This window comes from Carcharhinus amblyrhynchos, chromosome 7 (genome assembly GCF_965287045.1).
Source record: "Carcharhinus amblyrhynchos chromosome 7, sCarAmb.v2.hapA, whole genome shotgun sequence".
Taxonomy (NCBI): Eukaryota; Metazoa; Chordata; class Chondrichthyes; order Carcharhiniformes; family Carcharhinidae; genus Carcharhinus; species Carcharhinus amblyrhynchos.
Window position 1 is genome coordinate 59047097 of NC_137330.1, and position 14064 is coordinate 59061160.

The window sequence follows — 14064 nt, forward strand, 5'->3', positions numbered from 1 at the left end:
ATTCAGGGCTATGGGCCAAATGCTGGCAGATGGGATTAGGTGGGACTTCAGGTTTTTCTAATGTGTCGGTGTCGACTTGATGGGCTGAAGGGCCTCTTTTGTGCTGTATGATTCTCCGATTCTATGCTTGAATAACATGTCTTGCTTTTGACTAATCATCAAGTCTTGTACACAGCAAACAGTTATTCAATACTGCCCGAGGAAACACTTCTTGTTCTTGGAATTCACATCTCAATTCTTCTCTGACGTATTATCTCAACCATTAACTATCTTGGCACTTAGACAACAGCTTGTTCACTGACTGTAACCACATCTATATAACCTAGTTATCAAGTGTCCATTCACATGCTCCTGCTCTGGATTCAAGCCCATTACTTTGATGATATTTGAATCATCGATAGTCACGGGTGAGGTGCCTGAAGTTTGGAGAGCGCCAAATGTTGTGGCTCTGTTTAAAAAGGACTGCAGGGAAAAGCCTGGGAACTACAGGCCAGTGAGCCTCACATCTGTGGTGGGTAAGTTGTTGGAAGGTATTTTGAGAGACGGGATCTACAGGCATTTAGAGATGCAAGGACTGATTAGGGACAGTCAGCATGGCTTTGTGAGTGAAAAATCATGTCTCACAAATTTGTTTGAGTTTTTTGAAGGGGTAACCAAGAAGGTAGATGAGGGCAGTGCAGTTGATGTTGTCTACATGGACTTTAGCAAGGCCTTTGACAAGTTAGCGCATGGTAGGTTGTTGCATAAAGTTAAATCTCGCAGGATCAAGGGAGAGGTAGCTAAATGAATACAAAATTGGCTGCTTGACAGAAGCCAGGGGGTGGTTGTAGAGGGTTGTTTTTCAAACTGGAGGCCTGTGACCAGTGGTGTGCCTCAGGGATCAGTGCTGGGTCCACTGTTATTTGTCATTTATATTAATGATTTGGTTGAGAATATAGGAGGCATAGTTAGTAAGTTTGGCATGCTTGGTTTCATTGGTCAGAACATAGAATGCAGGAGTTGGGACGCCTTGTTGAAGTTGTACAAAACATTGGTAAGGCCACACTTGGAATACTGTTTGAAGCTCTGGTCACACTATTAAAGAAAGGATATTATTAAACTAGAAAGAGTGCAGAAAAGATTTACTAGGATGTTACCAGGACTTGATGGCTTGAGTTATAAGGAGAGGCTGGATAGATTGGGACTTTTTTCTCTGGAGCGTAGGAGGTTGAGGGGTGACCTTATAGAGGTCTATAAAATAATAAGGGGCATAGACAAGATAGATAGTCAATATCTTTTCCCAAAGGTAGGGGAGTCTAAACCTAGAAGGCAAAGGTTTAAGTTGTGAGGGGAGAGGTACAAAAGTTTCCAGAATGGCAGTTTTTTCGCACAGGGTGGTGAGTGTCTGGAACAAGCTGCCAGAGGTAGTAGTAGTAGCATTTAGATAGATACATGGGTAAGATGGGTATAGAGGGATATGGACTAAATGTGGGCATTTGGGATTAATTGAGGGTTTTGTGAAAAAGGGCAGCATGGACAAGTTGGACCGAAGGGCCTGTTTCCACGCTGTAAACTTCTATGACTTCTTTTTCACCATTTTTTCCCCTTTTCCTCTTATCTCTTTATCCTTTCCAATATCACACCTCCTTTCTTTTTTCCAGCCTTTATTTATTCTACCTTCACAAATCTCTATCCTTCAGCATTCATTGTGTTCCCTACTGTCCTGCCACCCTCTCAGGCTTGACTCACTCTTAAATGATCCTGCAGCTTCTGAATGTGTCTCTTAGAATCTTTGAAAAGTCCATGAAGGTACCAAGCACCGCCTCCTAAGAACAGAAACTTTCATTTCCCTATTCTATTCTTTCTCTGTTCTGTGCACCTGACAAAGAACAAAGAACAATGTAGCACAGGAACAAGGCCTTTGGCCCAGCAAGCTTGCACCGAGTCTCAATCCTTATTTTGGTGCCCTCTTTAATTTCCATATACGGTTTATATCCTTCTGTTCACCCCCCCATTCATGTTTATATCAAGATAGGCCTTGAACGCTGCTAATGCGTCTGCTTGCATCAACTCCATTGGCAGTGCAATCCAGACACCCACCACCCTCAATAAAAAAACTGTCCTTGCACATCTCCCCTCAACTTGCCCCCTCTCATCTTGAACCTATGCCCACTTGTAGGTGACCTTTCCACTCTGGAAAAAAGCCTCTGACTAGCCAACCTCCCTATGCCTCATAATTTTGTAGACCTTTATTTATCAGGTCGCAGCCTGTGTTTTTCCAGTGAAAATGATTCGAGTTTATCTCAGCTCACCTCATACTAAAAGCCCTCCAGACCAGGCAACATCCTCATGAACCTTCTTTGCACCCTCTGCAAAGCATCTTTCTTCTGGTTGTGTGGCGACCAGACTGCATGCAACATATTCCAAATGTAGTCAAACTAAAGTCTTATACAGCTGTAACATAACTTGCCAACTTTTATATTTAATGCCCCAGCTGATGATGGCAAGTGCGCTGTATGTCTTTTTGATCCACCTGTGTTGCCATTTTTAGGAATCTGTGGACCTGTACATCCAGACCCTTCTGTATGTCAATGCTCCTAAGTAATAGTCTTACCAATATTCTCCTATGCCTTGCTTTGCTCCCGGCTCTGACCTTCTGGGTTCTGCACTAGATCAGATATTGCTGTCCCTCTCCACATCTCCCTTCAGAATGCCCTTCACTTCTAAGTAAGGGTTGGCCATCCCTGAGCTTAATATAGAGAATCATATTGTCACCATTTCCTTATTGAAGCTTACCCATCAGGATATTTGTTATGCTGTTATCCCTGCTGAAACAACTGTAGTGGTGTTAAAGCCCTCATCATTAAATTACACCTCACTCTTGTCTCCGTACTTCTTTGATAACTCCTCCTCTGAGCATCTCATGTTGTTCCGTTCCATTTAAAAAATCCCTACGGTAGAAATTCATTTGAGAGACTGGTACAAAATTGTCAGTATTGGATTGGCTGCCAGTTTTGTGCAACTGCTGTAGTCAATGGAATTAACTGTGTTGAGGCAGAAGATTAGTCATAATTGTATTGAATAGCAGTGCAGATTGAAGCTGAATGACATATGTCTGCTCTTATTTCTTCTTACTTTCTCCTTTAAACTTTTTTTGAAAAATATATTTTCTTCTCTCTCTCCAGTGTCCCTTTCTCCTCATGCACAGTAGAGAAGGTGTCATGTAAGTGACTCTTCTAAACCTCTGCCAACTCAGTTCCTGACCTAGTCACAAAAAGATTCACAAGGGAGACTTGCTGTTTGATTTCCTGTGTTTTGTCTCTCTCAGGAGCCTCCTGGCAAATGATTCAGAATAAAAACTTGCGAGGTCTTGCTTCCAATAATTTATCTGTTGAGTAACTGAACCACACACACAGGAAAAACCGCTGGTTTTACATCAAGCTGTCTGATTTCACCCCCAGGATATCTGCAATAAGATGCAATCTCTCTGATGGAGAGAGATGGAGAAGTGGGTGTTGTGGGTGGGGGCGGGGGGCGGGGGATAGGCTGGGTTCTTGCTTTTGAGCAATATCCAAAAGCTGATATGTACATGTATGTGGAAGTCAATTGAGGAGAGTGTTGTCCTCACAATGCTACTGTGGTGAGATACCTCACCAATACCACTGGATGAATTTTTCTCTGTACTGCCTGGGTGGAGCTGGGTGGAGATGTAGAAAAATTTTTATTCCAGACAGATTAATGCAATGGAATTGAGCAGGTTCTACAAGTGGTGGACAAACCATTTGGTCAGGTTAATTGCCAGCAGTGAAGACAAAAAATTTAACCATCAAAACCTATCCTTTGAAAAATTGGAAAATAGTCAACAACGTTAGAAAAAGGACTGGATAGGCTTTAATTTAATTTAACCAAGAATCAAAGTATATACAAATGTAAATATAGTTCATGATTCATATCCAAAATTTCTGATTAAATGAAGGTCATTTTTAAAGTATTACTTATGACTCAAATAGGATCTTTGTGATCTTTCCTGAGCTTGTATGTAACTGACTTGAATCATACGGCAACAAAGAGAAAAAACAAACAGACAGAGGCGCTCAGAACTGAAAGATTCATTGTGTGCCCAGCACAACATGATCTAATCAGATGTTCATCATCTGACTATTTCAGATCATCCACGGTGAAAACATTTTCTGCTTAAATTCTTTCAATGCTATGGACTATCTTCGCCCTCTGGAGGTCAGTTGTTGCAAAACACCTATCATTGCACTGAATTACATTTCTGTTTTAAAGTTCCAACCCTGACAATTTGTTTCAGATCATCTGCAAAAAATAATTTGTTTGCATCGTGCTACTAAATGTTAGCCAGTTTAGGATTATTTCTTATTGTTAGCATTCTTCTACCTGTTATAAAATTGCTGATGTGAATGGGGTTAGTGGAAGTCATTTGGTTTAAACGTGGGTGGTGGCTGTACGTATGAATATAAAAAATAGGAGCAGAAGTAGGCCATTTGCCCCCTCAAGCCTACTCGACATTCAATAAGATAATGGCTGGTCATTTTGAGCTTTGAGTCCCACATTCCCATCTATCCTAGACAATGATTTGATTCCCTTGCTGAACAAGGATCCATCTATCTCTGTCTTAAGATTATTCAATGATCTGCTATCATCATCATTTAAGGCAAAGCATTCCAAAGTTGCACAACCCTCTGAGAGAAAAATACTCTCCTCATCTCTGTACATGTTTAAGGTATTTGTTTGCAGAATTAGGCCTTCACTAGCTAGGTCAGCATTCCTTGCCCATTCCTAATTTCCCTTGCGAAGATGAGAGTGAGCTGCCTCCTTGAACTGCTGCGGGACAAATGGTATAAGTACACCCATAGCGCTGTTATGAAAGAAATTCCAGTAGGAATGAAGGAACGGTGATATAATTCATGGTGTGTGGCTTGGAGGGGAGCTTGCAGAAAGTGGTATTCCCATGCATCTGCTGCCCTTGCCCTTCTAGCTGGTTGAGATTGCCAGTTTGGAAGGTGCTGTCAATATTGCCTTGGCAAATTGTTGTTTTGCATAATGTAGATGGTACACGCTGCTTCTTACATGTATTGGTGATGGAGGGAATGAATGTTTAAGGTAGTGAATGGGGGAGCCATTCAAGTGGATTGTTTTGTCCTAAATAGAATTGATCTCCTTGAGTATTGTTGGAGTTGCACTCATCCAGGCACATAGAGAGTATTCCATCACACTCCTGACTTGTGCTTTGTAGATAGTGGACAGGCATCAGGAGGTGAGTAACTCACTGTAAAATTCTCAGTCTCTGACCTACTCTGATAGCCATAGTATTTATATGGCTAGCCCAGTTCAGTTTCTGGTCAATGGTAATCGCCAGAATGCCACAAGGTGTGATAGTAATGCCCCATCAGGAGGATGTTAGGGACTCAAGAAACAGGTGAAATTTCTCTTGAAGAAGCCACATTAAACAGAATCATAAAAATTGAATTACAGCTTTGCACTGAGATCTAAGCCACAACCCAACCTGGACTTCCAAATTGGTCCCACAATTGACAATAATACTTCTTTCCACTGATCTGATTTGCTAACATTCTAGTTTATGGTGGTAGGCACTCCTAATGTTCCTACAGCCTCCTTAACACTGGTTTTGTTAAGAATGGACAGAGCCTTCATCCCTTGCATTGTCCCCCTGTTTCTGCCAAGGTATTCTCCCTGTGTCTGTGTGGGTTTACTCTGAGTTCTCTGGTTTCCTCCCACAGTCCAAAGATGTGCAGGTTAGGTGAATTGGCTGTGTTTATAACCTTTAGTGTCCAAAGATGTGTACATTAGGTGGATTAGTCATGGTAAATGCACGGGAATAGAATGGGGCATGGGCTTGGTCAGATGCTCTTTCAGAGAGTGGGTGCAGAATTGATGGACAAAATGGCCTCCTACTCCACTGTAGGAATTCTATGGTCTACTGGAGTTTGACAGGAGTAGACTGGAAATGCTGAGGAACTTTAACTTCATTTTAGTTTGGATTTTGGTGTAAAAATTTTATTAGTACAACAACTTATTTTATATTGCATGGTTAACATAATGTAACGTCCCCAAATACCTCATAATTGCATTCAGACCTAAGCCAGTGTAGGAGGAGGCTTGGCAAGATGACTGAGGGAATAGCTGAAGAGATTGGTTTTAAGAGTTTCTTGAAGGTGAGGTTTGACATTGCGATTGTGAGAACAAAATGGAAGATAGGTTTTTGAAAAGCAGAAGGGCCATAGGTGTGAACAATAATGGAGAGACAGGGAGGGGCCCAGGGAGAGACTTTAAAAATTCGTTCATGGAGCGTGAGTGTCACTGGCAAGGTCAGCATTTATTGCCCATCCATAATCACCCTTGAGAAGGGCAGGAATGAATATTTTGGAAGTCAAGTAAGTGCTACAGTTCTGAATCAGTGAAGCCTGGAGCTTGGGATGTCAGCAGCAATTACCTTGGAAAAATCAAATCTGGAGCTGACAAATGTATAAATGAAGCCTTCAGTTGTAACAATGTGACTTAAAAATGTAGATGATAGGAGCAAAAACAGGAAATGCTGGAGAAGCTTAGCAGGTCTGACAGCATCTGTGGAGAGAGACTAGAGCCAATGTTTCAAGTCTGAATGACCCTTTGTCAGAGCTGGATGATAGATAAGATGGAGGTGATGGAATTAGACAGTCTTGTTGGTGGACTGGATGTTAGATTTGAAACTTACAGTCAATTAGAAAATTATGTGTGTGTGTCACAGTATTGAACTTGACTGACAGTCCAGTGGGATTCAAGGTTAGCCGAAATGACTTTATTATTGCAAACGTTGAGCCCTTTAGAAGTTTGGCTCATTAACAATTTAGTGTCTGACTGTGTAGGAATTGTTGTAGAATCCAGGAAGCTGGTAAAGAATTAAAGATTGCATACATATGAGAAGTAGATTGGGATGAAGGTCAGGAACATTGAGGTGCTGCGCTAAGGAGAATCATGATGGAGGAATGGTGGAAGACAATGGGATACAGGATTGATTAGCACAAAATTCCTTTTAATTTGTGAGAAATATTGTGTTGAAGATTCAGACAAACCTTCTTATCCTCATCCGTCATAAAATTGGATCTGGATTTATTACTTATACTTGGAGTTTAATAAGATGTTTAAATTTGCTCAGACTGGTTGTCTCACAGTTCAAAGATGTTGATAAATAAATATTACAAATTTTGACTCTGTCATTATTCTCTTGTAATGCAGTTCGCACATCTTATTTTCATCATCATGTTAATACTTCCTGATATTTACTTATAAAACAGGTGGGATCACACACACATACGCAAACAAACCAGAAATAATCAATTAACCAGTGTCTTGTGCCATTGTGAAAGCCTATTTTCATTGCTTGGTTCACTAATACATAAGCATCTCAAGGCTATTTTTCACTTACAGCACCAATGTTCACCTTCAACCAAATCCACCAATTGCCCCTCCTGCATTGTGGGACTCATCCAGTCAAATCAGGTGAGTTATATACTGGATAGAAAATCAGCTTTAAGCATTTAACATTAAGTGGTGAAGTGACTAGCCTTCCTTTATTAGTGGCAGCAGTATGTGCCTCTAAGAAAAAAATTCCAAATTTGTGTGAACCCATTTCACCTAAAGCATGCCACTCAAATATGGCTCGAAGGGCTAGATGGCCTACTCCTGCTCCTATTTCTTATGTTCTTATGTTCTTAAATATGATTAATTTTCAAAACCATTGACTGCAAAAATCACAAAACAAGATCCCAAACCAGGTGAATTCAGATTTGTGATATTTAATTTATTATCCATCTATCAGAAGCATCAAACATTGTTTTGGAGTCAGAAATGCAGAAGCTAACACTACATTATTTAACATAGATGGTAATTTAATTAATAGCTTCTCAAGATTAAATAGTGACGATTTCAGCAAAGGTAACCAAATACTCACGTTTGGGTCCCATCTGCCAAAACTAGCTGCACAAGGGAGGGAAATATGATGGTGCTTCAGTTCTGCTCTGGGGAAACCCATGAGAGCATGCAAAGTATTAATGAAGGACCTTAAAAGGGCAGGAGAGCCTTGAATAAGGAAGAACAGCAGTAATTATAGTCAGCAGAGACCAAGGTCTACAAAATTAAGTGCTGTAAGAAAAAGGGCTTCCAAATAGGCAAATCAAAACTTTTATCACTGCTATCAAATGCTTCACCCCTTTATTTTCCAGATATATCTGGAATATATATTTATTTTCCAGAAAGAAAAGAAAATTATTAGGGATAGGATTTATAGTTATTTAGAGAGTAATGAATTGATTGGAGATAGTCAGCACGGTTTTGTGAAGGGTAGGTTGTGCCTGAGTAACCTTATTGAGTTTTTTGAAAAAGTGACCAAAGAGGTGGATGGGGGTAAGGCAGTTGACGTGGTATATATGGACTTTAGTAAGGCATTTGATAAGGTTCATCATGGAAGGCTTCTGTAGAAAATGCAGATGTATGGGATTGAGGGTGATTTAGTTAATTGGACCAGGAATTGGCTAGCTGATAGAAGACAGAGGGTGGTGGTTTATAGAAAGTATTCGTCATGGAGTTCGGTTACAAGTGGTGTGCGTCAGGGATCTGTTTTGGGGCCACTGCTGTTTGTGATTTTTATAAATGATCTGGATGAGGGTATAGAAGGATGGATTAGTAAATTTGCTGATGACACCAAAGTCGGAGGAGTGGTAGATAGTGAAGAGGAGTATCATAGTTTACAGAGAGACTTGGACAAGTTGCAGAGCTGGGCCGAGAGGTGGCGGATGGAGTTTAATGCGGAAAAGTGTGAGGTAATTCACTTTGGCAGGAATAACAGATGTGTAGAGTATAGGGCTAATGGTAGGACCCTGAATCGTGTTGACGAACAGAGGGATCTAGGTGTATATGTGCATAGATCCCTGAAAGTTGGAAATCAAGTCGATAAGGTTGTGAGGAAGGCATACGGTGCCTTGACGTTTATTGGTAGGGGGATTGAATTTAGGAGCCGCAACGTCATGTTGCAACTGTACAAAACTCTGGTGCGGCTGCACTTGGAGTATTGTGTACAGTTCTGGTCCCCACATTATAGGAAGGATGTGGAGGCATTGGAGAGGGTGCAGAGGAAGTTTACCAGGATGTTGCCTGGTATGGAGGGGAGGTCCTATGAGGAGAGACTGAGGGATTTGGGGTTGCTTTCGTTGGAAAGAAGGTGGCTAAGAGGAGACCTTATTGAAACATACAAGATGATTAGAGGTTTAGATAGGGTGGACAGTGATAGCCTTTTTCCTCGGATGGAGAAAGCTAGCACGAGGGGACATAGCTTTAAATTAAGGGGTGGTAGTTATAGGACGGATGTCAGAGGTAGGTTCTTTACCCAGAGGGTGGTGGGGGAATGGAATGCCCTGCCTGCTGCAGTTGTAGATGCGCCTAGTTTGGGGGCGTTTAAGAGGTCCGTGGATAGGTTTATGGATGGAAAGGGATTGGTTTAGGTTAGAGGGTCATTGCTTTTCTCTTAATTGGTCGGCGCAACATCGTGGGCCGAAGGGCCTGTTCTGCGCTGTAATGTTCTATGTTCTATATCTGCTACAAACCAGCTGGATTTCAGACAGAAATACAAAAAAAAGAAATATTAAACATAAATCAGTGTAATCTAAACTATCATAAGTGCAACAGGAAGCTGTACACAATGGGGCAATTTTTCCATTCCACCTGCCATGGAATTTGTAGCGGGTGAGGGGTGAAACATGGAAAGGTCTGTGGACCTCAGGCAGGATTTTCCAGTTCCGGGGCGAACGCAGCCAGAAAATCCTGCCCAACATGTATCTTAATGCTTCAGTTTTGCTTAACATGCTACAGCAGAATTACTTCCATTATCCAAAAGATTACAATTCAGCATAGCAGGTTCTTCCTTGTAATCCATAATAAATACATGTTCATATTATTAAAGCAACTTTGAAATATCACAAAGCAAATTTCAAAGTAACCTGTCAAGATGATTCGTGAGCAAGTTCAGGTACTTTCAGGTACTATTCAACTGAATATATCTGTGTCAGTGACAATTATTCCCAGATTTTAATTAGTTTGAGGGAAAAAAGACTTTTAATTACATGCTTCACTCCTTTCCTCTTTTCCAGAGTTTAATCGTGATGGGGGGTGGGGGCACACGCTTTGAAATCATTGGGTTCTGAGGTGTTTTAAGTTATCTTGCTCAAGCACCATGACACATTCATCAGCCTGACGTGCTGGAGCCTCTGTCAGGTTGGGAACAGAGTGCTAATTAAGGACAGCAGCCTCTCCAAGAACCTCAAAATACTTTATCTTTGCTGGAAGGATCTTTCAGTCTGTATGGGATTAACCTTTTCTTTTAAACACTAAGGGCATCTAAGAATATATATAGTATTCCTAGAATGCAGTTGTCAATCATGGTGAAAGTGCAGAAGAGTCGATGAGCTGTGGTCACAATAATACAGGATGTCAGCTGGTGACTTTGATTATAGTGTCAGTGTTGTGAGCCAGAAACCGTGAGGATCCAAACAGGAAATGATGGGAGAGGACAGCAAAAGTGGGTAAGGGCGACACATTCTCAAAATTTAAAGAGTTTACTTGAAAGATGATCCTACCTTTCTGGGATTGCCCTCCTTTAGGTTAATCTTTCTCGCTGCTGCTCTTGTACAAAAGGAATTCAACTGCTCCTTCCAATCACAACTTGTCACAAGATAACCAAACAATATTAAATTTGAGACACAAAGTTTCATTTGAAACTTCAGTCAGAAATTACGTAAATTGCAAACACATCAGCTTGTGTTCCTATTAGATTCTCAGGAGGATCAGATAAGGTTGCAAACCAGTTGCTTCAGGCTGATAAATTGAGTCTGCTGGAGGCATCTTTCCTTCTTAAACCAAGTAATTGCAGATTGCTTTTTTGCTTTTTTTCTGCATTAACTTTAAAACATCGAAGTACTTGAAAAATATGAATTGAATTAATACAGGTGAACACAATTTTAAAAATCAAAATACCCTGGACTATTATAATTAAGTTTTGAATAGAAAACACAATCATCCTATTTCAGACTGCAGACCTGTATAGTGAATTCCTCCTCAGAACTGGTGGTGTACGTCTGTCAGCATACTTGACTCATATGGACTGTCCTAACTCAAAAGGAATGCCCATTTGTGAATTGGACTCTGCGATCTGAGTCATCAGGCACTGCAACAGAAATTGGAACTATCTTAGATCTCTGAATAGCCTTGAGCACCTTTATCCATACATGGCCACTCATACTGTATCAGCAGTAGATTTCTAGTAAGATAGTTAGCAAATACTTGATATACACACTTGCAAATTGATAATTTTGTCACGTGTGTAAGGAATTGGAGTGTTGTTAATTCCTTGAAACTGTATGTCGGAGTCAATCACAATCAACGAGTGAGTAGGAAGAAGGATGGAAAGGAAGTAGATGAGGAAGGAGACAAATATATATACACCTAATTTTATCTGTTTAGTGATGTACCTAATCCAAGAGGTGGTAGATCCTGATAACCACCGTACCTTCAGAAAATTAGTAAGACATATCTTGGGAGGTCTGTTTTAATCATTTCCACCATTTGTTCTACTGAGTATGTTACTAGTAGAAGAAATTGAGCTGCACTTCATTAAAATTGGACTTTATCCATCATGGTTTGCTTTGTCTGGTGTTCTCCAGAACAATACCAGAAACTCTTCATTGCATTAATTGACCTGACCAGAACATCTGACTCAGTAAAAAAGTGAGGCCATGTGGATTCTTCTCCAAATGTATGGATGTCCAAGAAACTTAATTACAATCTTGCAACAGCTTCATGATGATATGATTGCAACTGATCTGAAACAATCCCCTACAAAATCCACACCAGTGTCAAGCAAGGTTGAGTGATAGCCCCCTTCGTATTTGCAAGCTACTTGACGATGGGTAGTCACATCATCAACTTCCCTCTGGTGTAAGCATTTAGTACCTTCTGGATAGAAAACTCCTTAAAGTCAGAAGCCTTCTTGCCATAATTAAACTAACCACAATGGACATCCATGATTTACAGGTTGTGGATGACTGCACATTGCCTGCTCTCCACCAGATTTGCAAGCTGCTTGCAATCTCTTCAATTCTGCTCACAAGATACTCAGCCTGCCCTTGAATTTTGCCAGAACAAAATTCACATGCGAACCCACAACTAGTGAATCAAATATTCCATCTTCCAGATATGTTGAAGGAGAGACTCTGGAATATTCAGAGTACTTCCTATACCTTGGCAGCCACCTCTATCAATAGGTCACCATTGTCAAGGAGATCTAACATTAGGTCAGATGAACCAGTTCCACCTTCAACAAACTACGGCTGTGAGTGATTGACAACAAAGAGCTCTGCAAGTCAACAAAACTCCTGTACAGAGCAGTTTCTGTCACCATACTCATGTACTGCAGTGAGACCTGGATTGTGTATCAGTGACACATAAGAGTGCTAAAGAAATTGCATCAGTCATGCCTCCCCCACATCCTCTGGATTGAGTGGGAGGATTTTCGAACAAATGCTGGTGCCCTTCTTGAAACCAAATCCATAAGCATTCATGTAAAACTATTGTAAGATCTATTTTCATAACTGGACACTGTGTCTGTGATAGAAAGATAAACTTCTCTCCTGCCAGCTCCTGTTCTCTCAAGTGGTTAATGTTCCAGGGGAGGACAAGAAAATGCTTCAAATACTTGAAGCGTGGCAGCATTGACATCAATGATTGGATGGGAGCTTGCTACAGATCACTCAAATTGGTAACAACTTGTCCATCAGACTGCATCATGCTTTGAGTAACTGTGTAAAGAAGAAAATAAAATGAAGCAGGGAATGCACTCCAGATCCCACTACCTCATGGGATATCTGCTCATAGATTTGTGGGTTGAGAATTGAATATTCAGCCCCAAGGCCCCAGCAGAAACTCATAACACAGAGCAAACATCATCCTCAAAGCGAGGGTCAGCCAATGGTTCTTAGTTTTGCCATCAAGTCAGCAGAGTACTGAAGAGAACTATAGATAATGCACTTCCTGAAACAAGACCAGAAGGGGTTGATTTTCATTTGAGGCACACAGTGGGTGGTCACCTCATGCAGGCTGCGGGTGGAGTGTTTTTTGTAGGCTCATTAGAAACTCCCCTGTTCCTCCTTTTCACAAGCAAACAAAACTTAGGCCATTTTCTCAACAGCTCCTAGCAATCCTTTTAAATTATGTGTAGCTCGAAATTGCAATATAGTTCCCATGTCCATAATGGAATCTCAATTTATACAACAATAAATATTGCATTCAATAGAAAAAAAATGTTGTAGAACTCCCGGCTTGGGTCACTGTCTGTGTAGAGTTTTCACGTTCTCACCTTGTCTGCATGGGTTTCCTCCAGGTGCTCTGGTTTCTTCCCACGATCCAAAGAGGCGTGGGTTAGGTGGATTGGCCATGCTAAATTGCCCCTTAGTGTCAGGAAGACCAGTTAGGGTAAATGAATGGGGTTATGGGGATAGTGCTTGGGTGAGATTGTGGCTGAATGGCCTCCTCCTGCACTGTAGGGTTCTATGATTCTATAATTGGGAAGACTTCACACTCTGGACGATGCTGCTGAATTAACTCAATTCTTCCCCCACATGGGGGAAGAATTGAGCCGGGGTATTCTGAAGAAATACCCCATGAGGCATTAATAAGGATACCAAAGGCCAAATGTGAAGAATTGTACCTCTGATTTCAGTTCAACTCATGCATGTTCTGTTGGTGAGCCAGATTGGCTTATCAATCAACATCAGTGCCCTGGGATACCAAATACCTACCTGATTCAGGTATCAGCCTAACAAATCTGCCATAGAAAATGGCACTGAATGTCCATTATGAGATGTACCATCCTGGAGCCAGGTTACTTTCCGCTTGCCACTTTAATAAGACTCTGCAAAGAATTGGCAGCACCATGTGATGACAGAAGCTTTAATTTAAAATTGCTTGTGTTTTATTTATCAGTTACTAGAGTGTTTTTATCATTAAGCTTAAGTC

The 14064-nt window shown here is 41.0% G+C and overlaps 1 protein-coding gene across 1 annotated transcript in view; it reads left to right on the forward strand.

Moving 5' to 3' along the window:
• The first annotated feature begins 356 nt into the window (after positions 1 to 356).
• The window catches only part of LOC145345589 (uncharacterized), a 50354-nt gene continuing 36646 nt past the window's right edge, over positions 357 to 14064 (forward strand). Inside the window, exons 1-2 of the mRNA XM_080193424.1 lie at positions 357 to 407; positions 4147 to 4215. Coding sequence (XP_080049550.1) covers positions 4192 to 4215 — 24 coding nt within the window. The 5' untranslated portion in view covers positions 357 to 407; positions 4147 to 4191. The remainder of the gene's footprint in view (positions 408 to 4146; positions 4216 to 14064) is intronic.